General features: G+C 53.7%; 1 protein-coding gene across 12 annotated transcripts in view; it reads left to right on the forward strand.

The window, feature by feature from the left end:
* Positions 1–16,791, forward strand: part of SLC25A48 (solute carrier family 25 member 48) — a 39,448-nt gene extending 22,657 nt beyond the window's left edge. The window contains exons 5-8 of one of the 12 annotated variants that reach the window (XR_008392905.1): positions 3,847–4,104; positions 4,363–4,459; positions 6,475–6,608; positions 13,336–13,425. Coding sequence is in view for 10 of the 12 variants with exons in the window: in XM_053672772.1 (XP_053528747.1) it covers positions 3,847–4,104; positions 13,336–13,465; positions 15,017–15,345; positions 16,475–16,551 (794 nt within the window). In the remaining 2 variants the exon portion in view is untranslated. The other 11 variants (XR_008392906.1, XM_053672773.1, XM_053672772.1 and 8 more) reach the window with 11 other exon arrangements.
* Positions 16,792–24,000: the final 7,209 nt, after the last annotated feature.

The following is a 24,000-nucleotide window of genomic DNA, read 5'->3' on the forward strand; positions in this document are numbered from 1 at the left end:
CACATTTATTCTACTGTTCGATCTTAGAAGTGTTTTGGGTCTTTCTTTAGAAGTTTGGTGGTGCTTTTGTGACCAGAAATATGCCAGAGGAACGTAACTCTTGTTTGTATCAATTAGCTTGTGGTGAAAGTGGTTCCTCGATGTGTTGTTTCGCTTAAAGTCACAGTGGGCAGGAACCTACCCATGACATTAAGTGGGGACGCACGGTCCCAACTGGCACCCAGCCTCCTTCCTTGGGGTCCTTGAGCGAACAACGTGCAGGCCTGTGGATTTCAGTTCACATTTCCCAGAGCTGCCTGCCAGCAACCTCCCAAGTCAGTTTTTAGGGATCAACAAAATTTGGTTTTTGCCAACTAAAATTGGCCCACCGCTGGAGTTGCCAGGAATCCTGATTCAGGATTCCAGCTGTCCCTGCTCCCAGGCCACACCTCTCAGGGCCACGCCTCCAGGCTCCCAGGCCACACCTCTCATGGCCACGCCTCCAGGCTCCCAGGCCACACCTCTCAGGGCCACGCCTCCCGGCTGAGCCAGGAGCGTTGAGCGAATGAGAGTGCTTTCTGCTGTTTTCTGCTTTGGGGTCCCAGATGACCCGTCCATACCACCATTGCTAATGCAGATGGTAACAACCATCGCCCAAAAGAAAGATTTGCGTCTCACTGAGTGACCGACACGTGGTGTCACAGAGTCTTTCACCTTGAAAAGCAGGAGAGGGTAGCTAGGCTTGGAATCTTTGCTCTGCCTGAGAGGGCTGTGACCAAAACAGTTTGTTTCAGACATAAAATGCCATTTTCTCAGTAGGGTGTGGTGACGATTGTCGGAACTCACCTGCTGTGCACTTGTTACCTATACCTTTTATTGAAGGTAAATTCTACCTCAATTAAAAAAAAATCAAACTGGAAAAAAAAAACAGATATAGGAGGCCAGAGAAGGCTCTTGGGAGGGATGCATCTTTGTGGGTAAAGAGGTGAGAACAGGGCACAGGACGCGCCAAGAGCGCCTAAGGTCTGTGTGGTGAAAAGGAAACATCGAACAAACCCCAGTGAGGAAAGTTCTGTTTACCAAAGGGGGGCCGCACGCCCTTAAAAATGTCAGAGTCGTAACAGAAGGTAGGAAGAGAGGCTGTGGAAAGGCCCCAGACTGGAGGGGGCTGAAGAGAGAGGACAGGGAAATGCAGTACCGGCCCAGCCTGGACGTGGTCCGGGGAGGGGAGGGACGCCGTGAAGGTCATCATGAAACCGATGGACAGTGGAAGACTAGACAGCAGGTCAGAGGGCAGTGTGGTCGGAGGGCAGTCTTACCTGACTGTGGGGAGGCAGGTAAGACTGTTCTCAGTAAACAGGCACCCTCATGTAAAGGGCCATTGTGTATGTAACACCCCCGCCCCCCCCCCAGAAAAGGTTGTGAAAATAAAATCACACGTGTATTCGCATGCTAACGGATTTCCTCACTGTTAACCTTGGGGGAGGGGGGGAGAAGTACAAGGCAGGGTCCTGTTCCCAGGGCTGGTTCGAGGTCTGGCCTGTTTTCTCTGTGCAGCAGCGAGACCTCCACCGAGACAGGCCCGGCCCACACCACCCTGCACTCTAGAATTCCTGAAACGCACATTGCACCCTGGCTGACTTGTGCAAACCCAGACTCCAGGCCAGGTCACTGTCACCCGGAGAGGAAAAAACCAGAGCGGGGCGGGGCAGGGCGGGGAGCTAGGGAACGTTTCCTTATTGCTCACTGTGGAAAGAAAAGGAACCAAATTCAGGTTTTAGTTAACGGGGCCAGTTCGAGTTTGGGCAAGTGCTTTTTTCAACCTCTGTTCCTCCAGACAAGGAGAGTGTTACCAGAGACCCTCCTCCTGTCAGTAACTCCTGGAAACCACGTGGTTCCCATTGGCGGTTCACGAAATCTTTGACTCCTGGGTCAGATCACTGCACTTGGACGTGAGCTGGCCCAGGCAAAGTTTGTGTGTTGGGGCAACTACATCTATTTTGTCTAATGCCAGGATTCTCCAGGATGACCCCAGCAGTGTCGTGGTCGATTTGGGAGAGGAAGGGGTGCCCAGGGACGTCTCAGCAGGCTTTCAAAGACCACAGTGTCTGAGCTCGCCCTCAGCTCAGGGGGCCCTGTGTGCCCCACCCCAAACGTGGCTCACTTCCTGTCGGATCTGCTGTAGAAGTGAATGGGACCCAGGCTCCTGTCCACACAGCATGGCTGTGATTACTCTCCCCTTGCCGCCCACAGAGGGAAAATACAGGATTGCTTTGTTCAGTGACATTTCCTAGGAGAAGAGAAACCACCACCTTGACCCCACCTACTCTGGGACGCGTGAAAGGTTGCACCTCACTCCCAGATCTCCAGTGTGGGCTGTGGTGTCGAGAAGCTGAATATTTTGTCCTAACCTTCCCTCTGAAGGTAGAACAATTTGGGGGACTTGGAAGTTCAGCTCTGTAATCAAACTGATCTGGCTCTCTGCCAGCATGTATAAAACCAAACCGAGGTGGTGCATACCGGCAATTAAAGCCCGGTGGCAGAATGGGTGCATGGCCGCAGCCCAACTTCTTTCCTGTGAATGTCATACTAACTCTCCAAGGAGGGCAAACGTTCAGAATAGCAGTCTGCTGTGTCCCCACAGGGACGGGGCGGCCTCTCTGGCCGTGAGTCAGTGGAAGCTGTGCGACAGGGTCCACAGCAGGAGAGGGGAGCGTCTGTGATGCAGACGGCAGGGGAGCAGGTGGCAGGGTTGAATCCGGAGGGAGACAGAGTCACTGCTTGTTGGCTACATGCACCCCTAGAAGATGCAAGAGACAAAGCAACCTGTGATCTGCCAGCAGAGACCCAGCAGGTCAGACAAGGGGACAGCAGCTGTGTGCTCCTGGACATCAAGGGACCAATGGCACCAGGGCTGCAGTGAGTCAGGGAGCCCAAGTCCAGCCCTCCAGCCAGTGCATCCTGCATCCGATTCGTGCTGACCAACCTGGGACTCAGAAATAACCTCCGGGTAGTGCAGAGCACCCCTTCCTAGCTGAGCACGCTACAGGTGTTGCTTATTTATACACACAACAGACTGTTCTTTTATATTTTGAACACATACTTTTCCAGCCTTATTGACATATAATTGACATAGAACACTGTGTAAGTTTAAGGCGTTCAACGTGGTGATATATGTGTATATTGCAAAATGATTGCCAAGTTCGGCTTGGTTAACACATCTATCGCCGCACATGGGTACCATTTTATGGATGTGTATGTGGTGAGAACTTTTCACCTCTACTCCCTCAGCTTTCAGAACACAATGCAGTGTTGGCCTGTGCTCTTCACAAAAACAAGGAAACAGAGGCTGAAAGAGGTGGCCTGCCAAGGACAAAATGTTTGTAATTGGGGGACCAGGATTTGGAGCTGGGTCCCAATCTCATGCATTGTACTGTTTACACACACACACACACACACACACACACACACACACACACACACACACAGAGTATGTTGGATTTCCAGTCTCTTCGTCAAGAAGGAGCTTGGTGTGGCTTTTTGTGCTTGATCCCAGGAGTTCTGCAGCCACACCTGCGTAGGAAGACACGGTGGTGTTTGGCCGGGAACCCCTGGGCGTTCTCAGGCAGCTGGTGCTTTGCCATCTGGATGGGACTGTCTGCAGCCGGGCCGTACCTGTGGGCAGGGCCTCTCTGCTAGGACTCCGGAGCCCTGGTTGGAGCTGCCAAGGAGGTCATAAGGTTTGGTAAAAACCCATGGGCCATGTGAGCAGGAGCTGTCAATGGGCCGAGCTGGCTCCAGTGCCAGAGAATGGCCAGTCTCTTGTTCCCTGGGTCACTTGTCATCTTCTGCCCCCTGTCTTTGCAGCCAACCTCAGTTTGAAGCCCAGGGCTGTGGCTCTTGGGGACCGGCCAGTCTACCAGGGGCCTGTGCATTGCATCGCCACCATCGTGCGGACGGAGGGCCTGGCAGGGCTGTACCGGGGCGCCAGCGCCATGCTGCTGAGGGACATCCCAGGCTATTGCCTCTACTTTATCCCCTACGTGTTCATGAGTGACTGGATCACCCCTGAGGCCTGTTCGGACCCCAGCCCCTATACCGTGTGGCTGGCAGGTGGCACAGCAGGTAAGGCAGCAGCGTCCATCCCCATTTCTGCACTGGCCACCGCAGAGGGAGAGCTGGGGGGCCGACCATGCCTTGCTCAGCCATGGGGAAGGTCAGGATTCACCTGCCACTCACCCAGCAATTCATGTTAAGTACCTACCATGTGCCAGAGAAGGGGCTCGGAGTGGGGAACGGTCCTTCCTTTCTCCATCTCCGCTCCACTGGACCCATGGGGGTAACAAGGACCCCTGTCTGAGCTCATTCACCTTTTTCAATCAGAAGATCCATTTGGAGCACTTCCTCTGTGCCAAGTGTTTCTGAGCTTTGCAGAGGAACTCGGTCGCTGGGGCTCACCGTTCTGGAATATCGGCGCACTGTAAGCTTTTCTTATGTGAGCGTTTCATTACCTCTAGAAGGTAGGCATCGGGCTCCCCGTGTTTCAGATGAGGAACCTCAGGCTCAGAGAGATTAGGTGACCGACCCGAGGTCACATAGCCAGTGCAGACGGTATAGCAGGGACTCGGCATCACAAAGATCCACGTTCAAATTCACACTTACTCATTTGGTGACCCTGGACCCATTACATAACCTCCCTGCTCAGAGCTCGCACCGCATCCCCACGCCTTGTGGGGTCGGAGTCAGTGTCTCAGGCCCTCTGGGCCCAGCTGCCCGTTACCTGCCCTCACTCTGCTCCCGCGCCTGACAGCTGAGCTCCAGCTGCACCGCTCTCTCTGCGGCAGGCTGCCCACGCCCGGCTCTCTCCCCTCCACGGGCCCTCTGTGGTGGCTGGAGGTCATCACAGACTTTGACAAGACCCTCTTGGGTCGAGAGAAGGTGTGATGGCCTGCTTGGAGTGGGACTGAGAGAGAGTAGGGTGAGAGACATTGGAGAACCCAAGTCTCACGGCACCGCTGGGGCGCCGGCTGTGCCGTGTCGGGGCAGAGAAACGCAGCGGCGGTGGGAGCAGCACCGCATTCCAGAGACGATTGCTGTTTAAGACGGCTGATGCTGAGAGAAGACGACTGTCGTTCCTCCTCTTCCTCCTCATCATAATTAGCTATGCTTGGAACTCAGCCAACACAGCACACAGCCCACCCCTTAGCCACCAAACACCAGTGTTTTCTCTCCCCCGCACCGGCTGAGGCCTGGCCCTTCCCAGCTCCAAGTTTTGCTCAGTGAGCACTTGCTGGCTGACAGAACAACCCCCTGTGCTCATCTCTGGTGAGAGCAGGAGCGAGTGGTGTGGCGGGCCAACCTCCACTCAGTGTACCCCCACCACGGGCTGAGGGACAGGGGCATGTGCCTGTCATGCCACCAGGGGGCAGAGGGGGCAGAGGTCCGGAGGGGTCCCTGAGGGCCGAGGGCAGGGGGCCACAGGGGCTGGGCGCCAGGGTGGGCAGAGGGCTTGGGGCAGCAGTTACAAAACCTTGCAAACCAGCTGCCTTGAACTTTGGCATCCGTTTGTTTTTCTCTCCCCATCCGAGAGTGTGCCAGCCTTTGTATTTACACAATAACCCAGAATGGTTTTCCTAGAGCTTCTTAAAGTCACAAAAGTGCTCAAACCAGGGCACCTGGGCTTAGGCAACGAGGATGACCCAGGGGCACGTGGTCCTAAGGCTTCTGTTCCACTGTCTGGAAAAGACAAGAGGTTTTTGTTGTTGTTTTTAAGATTTTATTTATTTATCTCTAGAGAGGAAGGGAAGGAGAGAAGGAGCGAAACATCAATGTATGGTTGCCTCTTGTGAGTCCCCTGCTGGGAACTGGCCCACAACCCAGGCATGTGCCCTGACTGGGAATCGAACCGCGATCATGTGGTTTGCAGGCCCGTGCTCAACCCACTGAGCTACACCAGCCAGGGCAGACAAGAGGTTTTTAAAGACCTGCTCTTGCTCTTCTTTTCCATCCCCAGGCTGGCCCCTCCTTGCCCAGCAGCCTCTTTTCGGCAGGTGTTGGTTCAGGGTGAATCCTGCCTCTGGGATCTGCCAGCCTTCACCTCGGGCCTCAGCTGGGCCCTCCCCTGCCCCTGCAAAGGCGCTGCTGAGGACTGGCGGGGCCTCATCCTGTTTCTCCACAAAAGCTACCAATAAAGGCTCCCACCTGAAAAGCACCGGCTGTGGGCCAGGCACTGGGCTGAATGCTCCACGTGCATCCGTTTGTCCATCCTCACATCAACCCCATGAAGACAGGGGCTGCGGCCCCACTTCACAGATGGCAGACCCAAGGCCTACAAGGGTCCCACGGCCAGTGGCAAGGGAGGCTCAGGAAGGCCCTAACCCTGAGCGTCTTCACTTCCCTCAGCACCTTATGGAGCCTCTGAAGGGGGAAACCTGCAGGGTCCCCTCCAGGCCCCAACAGCCAGCCCCCGACACCTGTTTGTCTCTCTCTGTACAGGAGCAATTTCTTGGGGGACAGCGACTCCTATGGATGTTGTGAAAAGTCGACTCCAAGCTGACGGGGTTTATTTAAACAAATACAAAGGTGTCCTGGACTGTATCTCCCAGAGTTACCAGCAGGATGGTCTTAAAGTAAGCCCTACAGCAGCCGTGCGGGGTCCGTGTCAGTCCCTGGAATGTGGGTCCAGCATTTGGGGGGATGTGAGATCATAGAGAAGGGAAACTGAGGTGCCGGCGGTTACCGCTTGCCAAGCACTGGGAGAGCATGGTGTCTCATCTCGTCCCTGCCCCGGGCTGGTGAGGAAGCCCCCACCCTGACGGAGCTTCAGAGACTGGTACCCGCCTGAGGTCCAGCAGCTGCGGTGTGGCAGAGCCGGGACCTGGACCCACCTCTGTGTGTCACCAGTGCTTGCCCTGTCATCGAGACAGGCTGGGCGGTCCTTCCTCACTCCCTGCTGTGGCTCCCCTCCCCTCCCCAACGTGGGAAGGCCCAGAACCACTTCCGTCGTCACATCTCACAGGTCCCAGCTCCCCAGTCTGTCTCCTGCTCTCCCACCCACATGAGTCCGGAGCCTAACACCTCTGGTCTCCGCTGTTGAGGCAGCCTCCAACCAGGCCTCGTCTCCCTCCTCCACTTCTCTCCTCCGCTTCTCTCCTCCCTGCGCCCAAGGGTCCTGTCCTAAACCCAAGCTCCTTCTTGCCTCTACACTGTCCCAGAGTGAAGACCAGACTCCCATGCCCAGTTCCAAGGTTATAAATGAATCCATCCCTGTCTTTCTTGCCTCCCACGACACCCTGAGCACCCTCCAGAGAAACCCTTGTTTGTTTTTCCTTGAGGAGGCCCCCGATTTTCCCGATATGCCTCTCAGAGTTAGCAGGCCTGAGTTCAAGGCCAGGCCTGGCTACTTGTGAGCTGGAGGAATCCAGACAAGTTGCTTCACCTCTCTGGGGCTCGGTGTGCCAAGGATAACACCATGAACAGCAGGGATATTTGTGGGTTAAATTGAATTATGCATATAAAAAATACCTACCTTTAATGCATCCCACACAGAGAACATTTACGATGAGTTATCCATTTGTCATTGGTATTAGTATTCATTTTATCTGTTTTAACGTTGCTACTTATCTCTGGGCCCTCTCTCATTTGGCTGCCTTGTGCTAAGCTCTCCAATGTTTATTAACCGCCCACTCTGATGCATCCAAATTTGTCATTTTTTCTCCATGGGAGCGCTGGAACCTCTCCTCTGAGAACCCGGACTTGCACAGAGGCTCTCTCACCTGTGGGCGCCTGCCCAAGCCGGTGGTCTGCAGGGGCTTGTGGGCCACGGCCAAGAGGGGCTAGAGCGGTTCCCCTGCTGGTACTGAGGTCTGTCTGCGTGATGTACACATGGGAGACACTCCCTTGGGTCCCTCAGTGTGTGGTGCTGGGTCCCGCAGCTCCCAGAGAGGCCCTTTTGCTCAGGGAGGGATGCCACATTTTTGTTGTTGCGATGGGGACAAAACAAGGAATGTCTTGTGCTATGCGATGCCGACATCATTCTTTCTATGAATTTGCCTTTCCTGAGGTCTTCACTTCATCGTACAGCTTCCAGTCACTGTCCAGTGTCATTTCATGTCACCCTGAAGGACAGCCCTGAGCACTTCTCACAGAGTAGGTCTAGTGGTGGTGAACTTCCTCGGCCTGTGTTTATCTAGGAATGTTTCAATTTCTCCCTCACTCTTGAAGGACAGTTTTGCTGGATATAGGACTCCTAATTGACTATTTTTTTCTTTCAGCGCTTTGACTGGATCGTCCCATTGTCTTCTGGCCTCTAAAGGTCCTGAAGATCCTTTGTGCAATGAGTTGCTTCTCTTTCGATGCTTTCAAGATTATTTCTTTGTCTTCAGCTCTGAAAAGTTTATTGTGTGTCTTGGTGTGGGTTTCTCTGAGTTCATCATACTTTGAATTTGTTGAGCTCCTTTGAGACATATTCATGTCTTTCACCAAATTTGGGAAGTGTTCAGCTGTGTTACTTCACATATTCTCCCCCCCCCTTCTCTTTCCCTCTGGGGCTCCCACAGTGCGTATATTGGTCAGCTTGAGAGTTTCCCACAGGCCCCTCAGGCTCTTTTCTTCAGTCCTTTTTCTTCCAGTAACTTGTGGTCTGAATCATTTTCATCATCTCATCTTCAAGTTTGCTGATTCTTTCTCCTGCCTGTTGAAATATGCCTTCAAATCCTTTTAGAGAATTTTTCATTTCAGTTGTTATACTTTTCAGTTCCAGAATTTCTATTTGGTTTCTTCATGAGGTTTTCTGTCTTCACTGATATATTCGTGTTGTTCATATATCATTTTCCTGACTTTTTCCACATTTCCCTTTAGTTCTTCAAGCATCTATAAGACAGTTGTTTTAAGTCTTTGTCAAGTAGTTTTGCTATCAGGTCTTTTGGGGGGGCAGTTTCTGTTGATTTATTTATTTTTGAATGGACCATACTTTCCTGTTTCTTTGTATGCCTTATGATTCTGTTGTTGAAAACTAGACACTTGAATCTACTAGTGTGGTTACTTTGGAGATCAGATTATTTTCTTTTCCAAGGGTTTAGTGCTTCTGGTTATTGCTTTTGTTCCTTGTTTTGTTTTTCCAATTTTTGCAGACAGTCTCTGTGCCAAGGATCAGGTGTGAGCCGAAGGTTTTTTCAGGTCTTTTCTGAGACTTTACCTTTCCCTGGGCATGTTCAGTCACTTCCTAATTTCCCCCAAACATGCAATTGCTTTTAAATGTCCTGGTCTTAAATGCCTGGCTCTGGAAGGGGAAAAAGTGAAAAATGCAGGGAGAAGGGCATGAGCTCTTTAAGTCCCCTGGAAGTCACTGCAGCCCAGGGGGGAGGGGCCTGTATCCATGGGAGTGGGGTGTGTGGGAAAACAACAGCTGTCAGAAACAGGTCTTCAGCACTGGGAGGACGGTCCGTTGCCTATCCTGGCTCCCACGCGCTGTGCGCACACTCTGCTCCAGGAACAGGTATGCAGCTCGCTGCCCTGCCACTGAGCTAAGGACTGAAGTTCATCACAACTTACCATCCAACCCTTCCCCTGGAAGTTGCAAGCCCTCAATAAGCTCCAGAATTCCAAAATCAGATGGATTTTGCTCGTATAGTTGTTGTCTAGAGGGGAAGGCAGATTCCTGGTATTTCCTGCTCTGCCATCTTCCCAGAATTCTCAACTCAAGTGTATTTTTTTTTGGCAGAGGAAGTTTGTGATTGACCAATAAGCACAGAGGAGCACATGAGAGAAATCCAAATGGGATGCTCCATTTTTATTTGAGATATTTCTGTCTGTTATCTGTAATATTAATGCCATAATCTAAAAGTGTCTATAAAGGCAAAATATATTGCTGGTATATTTCCTCCAAAATTACGGCGCTCTGTAAAAAAAAGTCCTCGAGGGCAACAAGGCCAGATGAGAAATTTTTTAATCTCAACAGCATTTGGCCCACATTTTAAGCAGAGAGAGCAATATACAGCCTGATTAATCAGCTCATGGAGATTACTTTTTAATTTTTTTATTAGAAGGTTAAAGGTAGATTGTGTACAAACACAGGAAGCTTCAAAAGGTATAAGAGGAGATACTGTCCAAATGTCCCTCCTGCGGCTCCGCTCTCAGAAGCAGTTGCTATCATTTCTGTGATATATTCCAAAAATATTCCAGCCTGTGCAAGCTTATAAGTGAGTATGTATTTATGTACATTGTATGTGTGTTTGTATATAAATAACATATAGTAACAAAGAAACCCCCCACAGTGCTGGAAGCTGGGCTGTTTCACGGCTGAATTCTTAGTGGTGGGAGGGACGCCTTTTCCCAGGGCTGAGGGGCGGCTCCAGCCCCAGGCAGCTCGGCCACGGGCTTTGTGGGGTGCCCTTTCTGAAGCACTTCTACTGCCACTCACAGAGGCGGGGTGCTAAGCCGCAGGCTGTTCCCACCATGGAGGAAGAGCTCAGCGGTCAGAGAGAATCGGAAAGCAGGGAAGTGATGGCGATGGTGCCCGATTCCAGGAGCCCTTTTTGTAACTCACATAGTGAGCGCCAGTCAGGCAGCCTTCACGACAGGGATCAGACGTCCATGGACTTTCAGGGCATTCCCCAGCCAGGACAGAAGAAAGGCCTGAGTCTGTTCTCTGCCTGCTGGGAGGATCGTCGTGGGCTGCGTGGGCGTACCTGGAGATCGGCTCATACCTGGAGAGCTGTCTCCGGAATAAGGATGCCAAGGGAGTGACAAGGTGTCCTTCAGCCCCACAGAGGTGGCTGTTGTGAAAGGGGTGGGGACAGTTGGATGAGACTGGATACCTCTAAGGAGAGCCAGGGAGGCACGTCTGTGGCGCCAGGCTGCTTCCCGAGGCACCAGGGCTGCCTGCTCTTTGGCTCTGCACCTTGGGGGTTCGGGAGCCTTTCGTCACTCCAGGAATCCCGACAAGGACCGTCACCACTGGGGCTCTTCCAGCTCAGAGGCCTTTCTTTTTCATATCACAGAGTTTTTCATTCATGTGTTCATTCATCCATTCCTTCATTCTTCCATCCACCCACCCATCCATCCATCCATCCACTGACTCATTTCACAGACTTCCGGAGGGTCCTCTAGGCCACACACAGTGCAGGTGCTGGGGACTCCGAGGTGAAGTGCACACACTGCCCTCCCCACCCTTGCTGGCAGTATTAGTGCAAGGACACACAAGCCACGAGCAATCTGAAGATGGTGTGAGAAGCGCTGTGTCAGCAGAGATACTGAGTGTGCAGAAGGCAACGGGCCCGATTCTAAGCTGGGGTGACCCCGGGAGGGCTATTCGAGGGTGCAGCCAGGTCTGGGGGCATTCCAGCAGGGGCCCACGGGTGCAGGGAAGTGGCCCACTAGGAGGAGTGACAGGCTGTCAGCCTGCCCAGAGTGACGGGTGTAAGGGGCAGCCAGAGAAAGTGCAGGAACAGAGAGCATGGATCCCGACAGGCCAGGAAGGGTGTGCACTTGACCCTGGGCAGTGGGGAGCCATTGAGGCTCCATGAGGAACACCTCAGTGTAGTGTTTTGTGTTCTGGAAGCTGCAGTAAGAGCCAGAAGGTCTGCACTTTTTTCGCCACCTTTCGACCTCGCAGAGCAGAGGCAGAGCAGCCACAACTATGAGAGGAGGTCACAGCTGTCTCTCTGAAGTGGCCCCTGGCTCCTGCAGGGCCCCGTGCTGTGGGACAGGAGAATCACACTCCACACTGGGGCCTGTCTGGCTTCTTGCCTCACAGAACCCAGCCCAGGCCCACAGGGGACCTCTGAGGGCACCTAGCAAGAAATTTCCCTCCAGGAGCGCGACCCAGTTCCTTGGGCATGCCTGTGGAATTCCGGGAAGGTTGGACATGAGGGGGAGTGCTAATGGTACAAAGGTCCCACCTGCCCCCCACCCGAATTGTTTCAGGGTTTGGAGGGGCCGCTGGCCCACCTCTGGGATCCTGGTCCATTGGCCCCCTTCCCTGAGGCCGAGGCTTCCCCTCAAGTCCACAAGGCCCTTCTCTCCCCGTCCCAGTCAAGCTGCGTCTCCCAGGCTGCCAGTGTCCAGGTGCAGGTACCTCTCCTGAAGGAAGGTCACCCGATGTCCTGGCCAATGACAGTGGCCTGCACCTACTCTGACACCACAGCACCTGACTACCAGGAAAAGAGGAAATGCAAAGGGCTGGATTTCTGCTTTCTTAAAATTACCACACCAGCTCTAGTTCATGAACTCAGCAAATCATACCGGAGTCAGTTCACAGGTTTGCCTCTAATGCCTGACTGTTATTGGTCCTTTGTGCTTGGGTAGGAGCTTGCCTTTAGATGGTGTGTCCAGAGAGGACCCTTGAGGACAGTTCCTCTCCATGCCGCTGTTCGCCAAAGCCCTCATCTGCTCTCAGCCTATTCTACATGACGTTTAGTTATTCCTGAGTGGGGCTCAGCTCCGCCCATAGGGTTAAACTTTCAAGGGCTGAAATTAGATTGAGTTGATGAATGTTCTTACAGCAGGCGAGGAGATCCGGGCTGGAAGGGAAGCATCTTATATTCCCCAGGAATGGGAGACACTGGCAGTCTCCTTATGTCAAAGGCTGGGCTAGCAGCTTGTCCCCACAGGCTCCACTGAGGGCCCAGGCTGATGCTTCTCTGTACAAAGCGACGGCTTGGTGATAAGGACGGCAACAGTGAATAGATAGGGAGCGCTCACGGCATGGCGGGCACCGTGTAAGGGCTTCACAGCATCGTCTCCCTTATTCCCTCAACAGCTGCATCAGGTCGGCGATGTGCTTCCCCCACAGCTGGGAAATCTGAGCACCCAGAGCCCAGCCAAGTAGCACAGCTCCTACATGGCAAAGCTGCACCTTGCCTCTGTGTCCGCCACCTCCAGTGCAGCCCCAGTTCTCCCTGACGCGGCCCCTCGGGGGACATATCTCGAAGCACCCATCGCAGCGTCAGCGGTGGCTGGGTGCTCTGTCTGCCATTGCCCAGTGGGGCGCTCTCACACCCAGACTCCTGAGAACTGTGTGCGTATATGTGCGTGCTCGTGTATCTGCACACGAGAGAGAGGTGACTGAGCAAGTGTGTGTGGGCATTCACAGGATTCACGGTGCCCCCATGGCATTTGGTGCTTGTGGACCAGGGTCTGGAAGGAAGGTGCCATCAGATGTCACCCGGGTCGGGGCAGGGGCATGGCGGGGGCGTCCCAGGTGGTCCTCGCCTGCACAGGTCCTTCGGGCCCTGTGGGCTCCGGCCCGAGATGGGGGCCTGCATGGCATCACCATCAGCCCCCTCTCTGTGCTTCAGCGGTGGCCCTGCAGAGGGTGCGGGCCAGTCCTTTGAGGTAACTCGTCTCCTGTCTAAGGTGTTTTTCAGAGGCATCACAGTGAACGCCGTGCGGGGCTTCCCGATGAGTGCGGCCATGTTCCTGGGCTACGAGCTCTCGCTGCGGGCCATCCGCGGGGACTACTCGGTGAGCGGCCCCTGAGTGCCAGGTCAGTGGGCTTCCTCCCTGGCCGACCACACCTCCCAGACCTCTGGACTCTCTTCTGTACCGTGGAAATGTCTCTCTGGCATTGGTCCGCTGTCCAGCCCGTGTTAGTCCTGGGGCTGGACTGCTGCCACCCTGCCCATCATCCAAAGGCCCCTCTCAGATGCCTCCCTGAGACAGGTGGTGAGCTGGGTGCTGAGGACTTACCTCCATAGCGTCAGCTCACCTGTCTGGTTTTCCACGCGGAGATAAGTGTAGTTTCACTGTACAAGGTAACAACCCGGGCTCGGAAGTGAGAACCCAAACCGGGGCGTCCACCCCGTCACACGGGCACCATCCCCCCATCTCCTTGCTGAACTCAGAGCCTGACTCTGAGAGCCGCCAACAGGCTCCCAAAACTCTAGGGGAGAGCCTGTGCCCCACTCCTCCCCCCACACCCTTCCCTTCTCCCTTTCTCATTGCAGAAAGGTCACGGTAGCCCAAAGGATCTAAAACCAGAAATTTGAGCTAGAGACTCCCTTGCTCAAATGCCTGCAATGGCTCCCCATTGCCCTCTAGGTAAAGCAACCGTCCTTGCCTGCCCTGCACTCACCACCCTCCTGAGCCTACTGCCCTCACTGTCATCTCTGGGTCTTTCTACATGTCCCTGAATGTCCTGCTGTCCCCACCCTGTTTTCACACCTTCCCCCTTGTCCTTGGCTACATCAACTCCTCTTTGTCATCCAGGCCTTGGTCTAGAAGACTCTTCCTTCAGGAAGCCTCCCTGATGCCTCAGCCAGGAGGAGTTGTGCCCGGTGTAGGCCCCCTCCCACAGCCCCTGCTCAGTCCCTGCCTTACAACTGCCTCTCGCTCCCCAGCCAGCATGAAAGTCCCGGGAGAGCTGCACTTCTTACTTCACCTTTGTGTGGCCTGTGCCTCTCCCAGAGCTTGGCACAAAAATAGCCAGAAACACATGGAGTGGCTGGATGAGCCACCTCCAGTTCTCCTCAGCTCTTCCCGCTGCTGTCCTCTCTCCACCTCTCACCCCAAACTGGTCACTGGTCACTTGCTGGGCTCAGCATACAAAGTGGAATAAGTCACTGAATTTTTCAGTTACCCAGAAACCATTTTGCTTGGCCATGGTAACTGCAGATTCTCCCAAGAAGGATGATCTTCATCAGGAAGGTTGAGCAAAGCCCCGGCTGCCTTCCTGAGGGAGCTGAGCCAGGACACCCGCTGGGGCCAGAGCCTGGAGCCACGGCCAGGACAGGCCGGGCCCGGGTGACTGGAGCAAGCCCAGGCTAAGGCCTAGACACGGCTCTAAGTCACATGTGCTAGCTCTTCATTGAAGCACCCACATGCACAGCTTTCCCGGCTTGCTGCCCTCTCACAAAAGGAAGGGGCAGCAACGCCATCTGCAGAGTTAAACACCCTGTGTGGCCAGTGACTACACGGAGTTCTGTCCAGGGCAGGGAGGAGAGGTCGGTTCTGAAAGCTGTGCTCAGATATTGGCCACTCCCCACTTTGGAGGGATAAAAAAAAATCCTATAATAAAACAAATGCATTTTTATTGTAGGAAAGTGGAAAAAAGAAATAAACTGAAAGAACAACAACAACAACAAAACCCCTGTAATTCCAAGACCTTCCTATTATTCTTCCGAGCGGTTTTCTGTGTGCAGCCCGGCGCCAGGCCCTGCTTCCCACGACGTTGCGTAACTCGCTGCTGCTTAGCAGTCCAGGACCGTTCTTCCACGTCCTTAAGTCTGCAGCCGCGGGGGGGTTTACCGCCAAGGCCTGGCAGGCCCGGAGCGGCTGGACGCTTGCCGAGCGGCCGCACTCTGCCACTTGGGACCACCCCGGTGACTGGCGACTGCAGGAGGAAGGAGGAGACCTTGAGCAAGCCAGGTCCTGACTGTTTTGGATTTGGCCATTCAGAACAGTGACCACCCCAACTGGAAGCTTTTCTTTCTGGAAGTGCTCTGAATGTACAAGGGCATAGATATCTGTCTGTCTATCCGTCCATCTGTCTGTCTTTCCTCTGCTGGCATGGGGAGGAGGCTGGTGCCTCTCAGCTGGGATTAGGGGGTTGCTGTGACTTTTGGGGCCCTCATCTTAAACTGGCCTCACCCAAGGAGTTCAACTTCCTGCCATAACCCAAGAACACCAAGGCCCTCTAGCAAGTCCTGGATTTGAACCTGCCGCGGAGCTCTGAGGTCTCGGGCAGGTCATGGTCCAGGCCAGGGTGACAGCCACACTCTGACCACAGAGACTCCGTGCCTCCCTCGTAGTCCAGACTGAGGACAGTGAGATGATGTTGTTAGAGGACATCAGGAAGTGGTGGGGTGGTGGCAGTCAGCGGCAGGAAGGACGGGGACCCGTATTCAGGCAAACAGCCCTGCTCCAAGCAGCCGCAGCCTCCGACCACTGACCAGACACAGAGCTTCCCGGCCCCTAAAGTCCCGGGAGGAGGAACACTTCCCGTCATCCACTTGCTCAGCTTTTTCTCTCCAAGCCCACATGTGAGTGCCCCCAGAACCATTTGTGACTGAGTGAACACAGCGTGAGGTGGTCGTTTGGTGATGTGGTTAGTTTTCTCTGCTCAGTGGAGAATCCAGAGTCAGACAATACGAGGAAGGGGACCTTCGGTGATGGAAAGGGGGGTTCCAACCACGGGCCAGCAGTCAGTTCTCAGGCTTGTCTGAGGCCTGTGAATACGCGGCACGCGTTCCTGCCTGTCCACCCGGAACCCCTGCTGCCAGAACCTTCCTGGAATAATGCTGCTCTGCCCTCTGCCCTGACTTTCATGCTCCAAACTTCACTGGCCTACTTTCAATTTCAGGAAAATTCATTTTCAAGGAAAGAAGATACATTCTTCCTGCATTTACGAATGACCTAGACAGCCTCGTTGGCCAAGTATCACCGTGCTACTGGCCGACTGCTGCTTCACTGAAACAGCTCCAAATGGGTGGGATGCCAGGCCTCGCTGACTGGTAACCCCAGGGAGGTGAAGCCAGATCTCTCCTCCTTCCCTCAGGACCAGCGCTGGTGTCACCTGACCAGGGCCACGTTCCCACGGCTGCAGGGAGGCTGTGGCCGCTCCAGAAGCTGTGAACCTCAGAACCCTGCTCTCCCGATGCCAAGCACTCTGTCCTGGCGCTCCGGGGGCCGGAGCCACCGAGCTGCTGCCTTGGAGAGACCAGTGCTCCGTCACTGCCGCTTGCAGATCAGCACTGGCATCCGGTGAAAAGTGGGGCGATGTGGACCCTGCTCCCCACGACTGCTGTAAACTCCCTGGGAATTTGCAGGGGAGCTGGAGTTGTCTCTAAGTTTCCAAATAAAAACACTGAGAACTTCTGCAGGTCCTTTCTGTGTCAGATGCTTCTTCCTGGAGAGAGACACAAGCCACTCTCGTTCCTCCCTCTGTTTAGATCCCTGTAGATGTCACCCAGAGAAGCAGCCTCTCCTGGCAGGTGAGAAGGCTCACTTGGCTTTCCCAGCTGCCCAAGGTGGGCAGGGAGGGCGCAGTGGTGGAGGGAGAGGAAGGCCCGGAGGTGCTCTCCCCACCCTCCCAGTGCCCACAATGATCCAGCGCTTCAGCAGCGAGGCCCTGAGCGCGGGTCATGTGGGCGTCCTCTGGGCCTCATTTTCACATAGAGAAACACAGCAAAGCAAAACAAAATACTCATCCACAGTCTGGTTTCCAGAATGACGCCAAGATTCTAAGTTGTATTTCTCAGTAGCGCCGTGTAGGGAGGCCACGCTCCCCTGCTGTCGTGTGGCATGGGCCCCCCTGCTGAGCCCACTACGGGGTCTTCACTTGGGCAGAGAGCCCTCTCCAGTGGAGCTGTGTGCAGCTTCAGAATTCTCCTCAACACAGTGCCCCGAACAGCCACCACCAGCCAGTCACAAGGGACACACAGAGGAATCTCTTTGCTGTTCCTGGCTTAAATCCCAGTGGGGAAAACACCCTTAGATTTCTTTTCTCTTTTTTCCCCCTAGATTTCCCCACACCCTCCCATCCCCACCTGAGTGATTCAGAGCGTGTATCTGGAAATCCCCTGCCCTAACAGACCCAGCACCAAGACAAAGCATTGCTGGGCACAAAGAAATTGAAAGTGTCCTGTCTCATCAGTTTATCCTGATGCCTTAGCAAAGGGTTCCCTCCTTGAATAAAAGCCTCAGTATGCCCCCCTTGATCTCTCTGCTTCAGGGCCCCTGGCAATGGGGCGGGGCTTTCCGGGTCACCTCTGCAGGCTACGCTGCCTGTCTCTCGCCCTCGCTGATGTAGCTCAGTTTGTTGGGGCGTCGTCCAGTAGCTGAAAGGTTGCAGGATCGACTCCTGGTCAGGGCACGTACCGAGGTTGCAGTCCAGTCCCTGGCCTGGGCATGGACCATCCCCAGTCTGGGTGTGTACGGGAGGCAACAGTCCATGTTTCTCTCTCTCCCTTCTTCTGTCTCTCTCTCTCTCTCTGAAAGCAATAAGAAAAACATGTCCTCGGGTGAGGATTTTAAAAAAATAAATAAATGAACTCTCCATCCCACCAGCTGTGGGGCATTCTTTCATTTCTTCAGTCATCATGTGTTGAAGCATGAGTTGAGCGCCTGTTACATGCAGACACCGTCCTCTGGGTTGGGGACAACCCAAAGGAAGGAACAGTCCTTCCATTCTGGTGTATGGTTCTGTAGACAGGAGAAGTGGGTCTGCCTGCCCACCCGGTGTCGCTGGTCCTGGGCAGGCATTGCGGATACTGGGGAAGAGAGGCCCATGGGCATCTTAGTCCATTCCCGGTGAACCCAGGGTCTTTTCTCTGACACGTCCTAGAATGTGTTAAGTCTGCCTCAACTAGGCCTTCTCCAGATGCTGGTGCTGGTGCTGGTGCTGGTTGCCCAGTTAGTTTGGAGGTGGTGGTGTATTCACGGTGTTACTGAGCAGAGGTCCAAGGGCGGGGGCAATATTTGGCCCACTGAGGGACGCCAAAAACTGCTACCGAACAACAGGAGCCCCTCCCAACGACAGAATACTAATATCTACTGGGCTCGTCTGTCTGCCACCAATTAGAAAGACATCTCTCAATGCCAGAGATTTGTGAAAAGGAAAGGTTTATTTAAAGTTATACAGACTTAAAGTAGTGATCTGTTGTCCTCATAAAAATATCAAAGTACTTTAGGATAACCACAGATGCCCACAGCACTTCCTTCTCCCCCTGCCCTAATTCAGGGTACCGTATCTCAGGAAAAGGAGCACACGTCTGTGTTTCCAGGCCGCTGGCACTGTCAACTGTGTTGCCGTCCAGGCAGGATCTCCAGTTAATCCAAAGTCATGTGTCACCTTCTCACGGTCCACTGGCAGGAGTTCTTAGTACCCATTTTTCCAGGCAAAGTCTCTCCTGCTTCCCAGGCCACACGGCCAAAGGGACCACCCCAAAGCCATGTGGGCCTCTTCTACCAAAGCTGCAGGGGTCAGCACTCTGATCAAAAACGTGTGGCTTTCTTCTTCACCTGGCTGCAGGGGTCCCCATTCTGGCAAAGCTGAGTGATACTCTTTCACCTGGGCAAGAGGGGGTCCTCACTCTGCCCAAAACCACATGGCTCCCTCCTCCTGGGTGGAGGGGTCTACATTCTTCCAAAAGTGGATGGCTGTCTCCTTCACCTGGCCAAGAGGGGATCCTTACTCTGCTGAAACCAAGTGGCTCTCTCCCCAATGGCTGCTGTGTCCCCAATGGCTGCTGTGTCCCCAATTGGTGCTGGGTTTAAATCCCTGTGCCAATCTTCTTTGCAGCCCCATTTCCAGCTCCTCCTACAATCAGTTACACCTGCCAGTAGCTCTGTATTATTACAAGTTTACTGGGCTGCCATAGTGAGTCTGGGCAAGTGTGGCCCCATGGTGTGGAGTCAATCAACTCCAAGCTCTCATGCAGGCGCTATAACTCAGGGGACCAGCCCCCAGTTACATCCTGGGTAGAAGCCACTCCTTTCTCCCTGGCTCAAAACATGGCCACGGCTATTTAACACATCTATGAAACCAGTTAAAGGTTATAGATATGTTAAGTGACCATTCTAGAGGTTAACTGCAAAATTGTTGCTATGCAAAACAGCTCTCAATGGCCCTGCTTCATTTGTCCCTTCCCCAACTGACACCTGGGGGGGCTGGGGGAGGACATCTTAATATTTTCTGGACATCCTGAGTTCTGGACCCCATTCCAAATTCTTTTTTGGGGCCCCCCTCCTGGCTGCACCCTGTTACAACAGTGTCTGACTGAGGGACGCCCCCGATAAGGCTGAGATCCTATGAATGACCTTCTGCAGGTATCAGGCCCCTCCCAGTTTCTCCTGATCATCTTATGATCTGCTCCGTGATAGGAGGCGGCAAGCGAAAAGCAGCACTGCTGACAGAGTTTACAGATAGAGGAACTGAGGCTGCAGTGTACCTGGGCTTCTGCAGAGAGCTTGGACTGCCAGTCCTGGTTGACAATCCTCTTGAGGCTACACTGCCCCCTGCTGGTCAGCCCCAGGAGCAGTTTTTTCATGGCATTATAAAGAAAGTTGTTTGGAGATACAGTGTACGAAGTCCCTAAGGCCGCTGAAGGCCTTTGGGAATTCCCATCGTGGCTGTTCTTCCAGGCTCCCCTCCTATTGTCCTATTCCAGGTTCCCTGTACTACAACCAGTTTTTCCATCCCATCCAGTGCCAGGAGCGTAATAGGCATTTAAATGTTTGTTGAAGGAATGACTGAGTGATCCACCCATCACACCGGACCAGCTCCTATCTGCCCACCACCTCCCAGGCTTTCCTGCCTCTGTGCTTTTCTCTAGCCTGGATACCCTGATCTCTGTGAACAGGAAACATTCCTGTTACCAGTAAGAAAAATAGGGCCAGTAATAAAACTAACATTACTCTTGTGAACCCTGAAGGCAGGGGAGAGGGGCAACACCTACTAGGAAGAGCTCCTGGTGGCTAACTGGGCTTACTTAAAAATAATAATAATAAAAACAGAGCCTAGCAGCCATTTCTGTAAGGGGCCTCTCGTGCAATCCGCGCACTTCACAGAGAAGCCCGTGCTGAATTACCTACCTGCACTGTTTCTGCCAGCTGAGCCAGCCCTTATAAAGGTTTCCTGGAATCTGATTTTAACCAATAGGATCGAGACTTTCCCCATCCAATCACAGCTGTGTAGCTGTAATCAGAGAGGCTCTGTTCTGACCAATCAGGGCAGGCCTTTTGGGTCCGTCACACTGTGAAGAGTTGGAGCCCTCATTTGCAAGAGGACAGACCAGTCAGGGACCCAGGACAGGGACTTCCGTCTGCATAAGCCATCTCTCCTCTCGCTTGGGGAGCACACGTTCCCGTTCCGCTGAGGAGGGAAGTTTGTCTCCCTGGTGAGTTGAAACTCTGCAGATGGGCATGGACTGGAGTGGAGTGGAGCTACCTAGCTAGAGAGAGGCCTGGCCCCAGGGCTGTTCGACAGCCACGCTATTTTCACAACCCGTGCTGTGTCACAATTGAGCTGTTTTTCATTGAATAGTTTCCTCCTGCACCATAAGGGAGATTTTTGCTGGCTTTGAATGGGCACCAATGACCATTAGTCGACACTGTAAAAGCAGTTCTCAACGGCGGTCCCTCTCTTTCTGCAAAATTGCCGAGGGCCTCAAAGAAACTTTGTTTCTGTAGATTATATCATTTTCCAGAAATTAAAACAGAACTTTAAACATATTTAAACTCTAATAACCCCACTACATGTTAACCCAATAACATTTTAATGAAAATAGCCATTCTCTCCAAAGATAACTAACGAGAGAACTGCACAGTTACATTTTCACAAATCTTCCGTGACTTCTGCCTTTCTCAGCAAACGGGCGAATCCCCACAGACCCCCGCTTTCACTCCGTTGTGCTGCCCTTGCCTGTACCCTTCGGAAGGCCCTACTCGCATCCCGGAGAAAATGAGAAGGGCAGGTCCTATCTCCGTGTTCTACGAAAGCGGTTTTGACCCAAGGGCCCCCTTTGAGGCCGCTGCTCCGCTCGGCAGCAGAATCTTTCCTGGCTGCTAAGCTGCAGAATCACCACTTGGTGACAGCAGAGGTCAACGACTCCGCAGGTGTCAGGTTCTGGTGGCTTGTGGCTTCGGCCTCTGGGGTGACAGCATCTGGGCCCTGTGACACTACTCTTGCTGTTTTCTGGGTCTCCTGTCCCCCTCGTTGCTGTCCTTTAACTTCTCTGCGGTGGAACAAGCCTCAGGCAAGGGAGACCTTCGCCTTGGGTTCCGGTTCCCGGTCCGTCACCAGCTACCGGCGTGACCTCAGCAAGCTCGGCCTCCGTTTCCTCATCTCTAAAATGGCCACACGGGTGTCCTGTACTTATTCCAGGGCTTCGGTAAGAATCAAGGGAAAAAATGGTATTGTAAACTATAAAGCACAGAACATAGGGGTTGAAGGAAGGCGGGGGCGGGGCAGGGGCGCCGTCCCTGTGATCGTTTTGTTTCCGGTTTCAGCCTGCCTTCCTCTCGGTGAGTCTGGCTTGTTCACATTTCTCAGGGGGGCACACGGGATGGCTGCAGTGGCATTTCCCGGGCCTTGTCCCTGCAGCTGAAACTCCGAGAGCTCCAGACGCCTGGCTCCTAGGTAGGCCTTTGGATCTGTAAGTGAGAGTCTGAAACACATTCTGTGGTTGGAGTGGCTGCAGTTGCCGGTGTGGTCCTTCTGTGGCCAGGGTGTCTGACAAGCCATTGATTCCAGCGCTCCAGGGTTCTGACCCCTCTCTACCAGGCTGACATCAGAGAGGTTTCCAGGAAAACACTTGGTCCAGTGGAGGAGTCTAGCCTCACGAGCACCTGGGTGCTGGAAAAGCCACCCAGAGAATCGCTGCTTCCCTCCTATGGCTGAGAGTGGCAGTTGCCCCTGCCAGTCATAAGACACCCCCCCACCCAGTACCTTGCCCCTCCTACCTCCCCGGGCAACACAAACCATGTCGCTCTGCTCTACACCTGCAGACCCTGAAGGCACTGCTGCCTGTTGTTGTCCTACTGAGTTCAGCACCTGGCACTCACTATGTGCTTTATTAGTTTGCTGAATGATTTAACCACTTCCTCAGGTGTACACAACGAATGAAGCTTTCCTTCCATTAACTAAATTGTTTTTTTTCAAGCATCCATTCTATCCGATGTCCTTTTCAGGGTGTGCCCTGGGCCAGTAATATAACCTCTCTGGGCCTCGGTTTCCTCATCTGTGCACTAGGAATGATTGTGTACAATATTGCTTATCTATCTCAGAGGGTGGTTGTAAAGATCCAACTATGGGAGATACTTAGCAAAACGTGCTGAGGCCAGGGAACATTCGGTAAATGGGAGTTCTTTCTCACGGGTGTCTTCCAGATAAATCCCAGCTGTGCGGGCACACAGAGGAGAGTGGGTACGGTGCCCTGGCCCAGGCCCTGACAATCCCGCTTTGAGCTGGCCTGCAGGGGTGTGTCCTGTGGGTTTCACAGCCTTTGCAGAGAAGCTGCAGGAAACCACGAAGCTATGCCTGCGATGAGTCGGTGACAGTGGGTTGCAGCTCATCCTGCCCGTCCATCTCCTCTGGCAGCGATTGGGTCCCCAGGGTCTGTTCTCAAACCAATCACCAGCATCTGTCCTCGCGGTGATCCCCGTGCAGGGTGAGCCTTGCTGAGCTGGTAGCTCTGAGGCCGGGGATATAAACCACATCGTGTAACTCGACACAGCTGTGTCTGGGGACAGTCATTCAGAAAGCCCAGGTGGGGGAGAGGCAAAGAGAAGGCCCTGCAACCTCGACCTGGGACTCCACGCAGCGGGCCATCTGGGTTGCTACACAAGCCTACGTCCTTCCTGGAGACCCCAGCCCAGCCCCAGGTAAGCCCTCAAGAGAGACAGCGCCCTTTGCCAGTGGAGCTGGAGCTGGAGCTGGAGAAATGCTCCTGGGTCCCTCATCATAACCCTGAATTCCCAGCGGCTCCCAAAGCCCAAGATTTGTTGAGACTCATTTGGCTGCCAAACCTGATCACCTCATGTGATGGCTCATGCATTTTGCTGCAGAATATTAATGTGTTTAATTGCAAAACCCTGTCCCAAACCCTGCTGTGGGTGTTATGTAATATGTGGTGCATGAAGTGTGTGTATTTCCTCCCTAAAAAGCTAAACGTTTTGACTGCTGAAGACGATCTGGCCCCAGGTGTCTGGATACGAAAGTGTGGGGGCTGTTTCACCCTCAGCCCGTACACAGTAAACACAATGTCCTTGCCTGCTACCCACAGAACAAGAGCAAAAAAGGGTTTGGAGTCCGAGACAGCGGGGCTGGGAGCCCTGCTCTAACCCTCACCAGCTGTGGGCTTCAGGGAGTCATTTAACCTTCCTGAGCCTTGATTTCCCCATCTGCAGAATAGAAACAACCCGCCCTGGCTGGTGTGGCTCAGTGGGTGGAGTGCAAGTCTGAGAGCCACAGGGTCACTGGTTCAACTCCCAGTCAGGGCACATGTCTGGGTTTCCGGCTAGGTCCCCAGTAGGGGGCATGCTAGAGGCAATCACACATTGATGTTCCCTCCTCTTTCCCCT

This window comes from Artibeus jamaicensis, unplaced genomic scaffold (genome assembly GCF_021234435.1).
Source record: "Artibeus jamaicensis isolate MK-2021 breed Jamaican fruit bat unplaced genomic scaffold, CSHL_Jam_final contig_786, whole genome shotgun sequence".
NCBI lineage: Eukaryota > Metazoa > Chordata > Mammalia > Chiroptera > Phyllostomidae > Artibeus > Artibeus jamaicensis.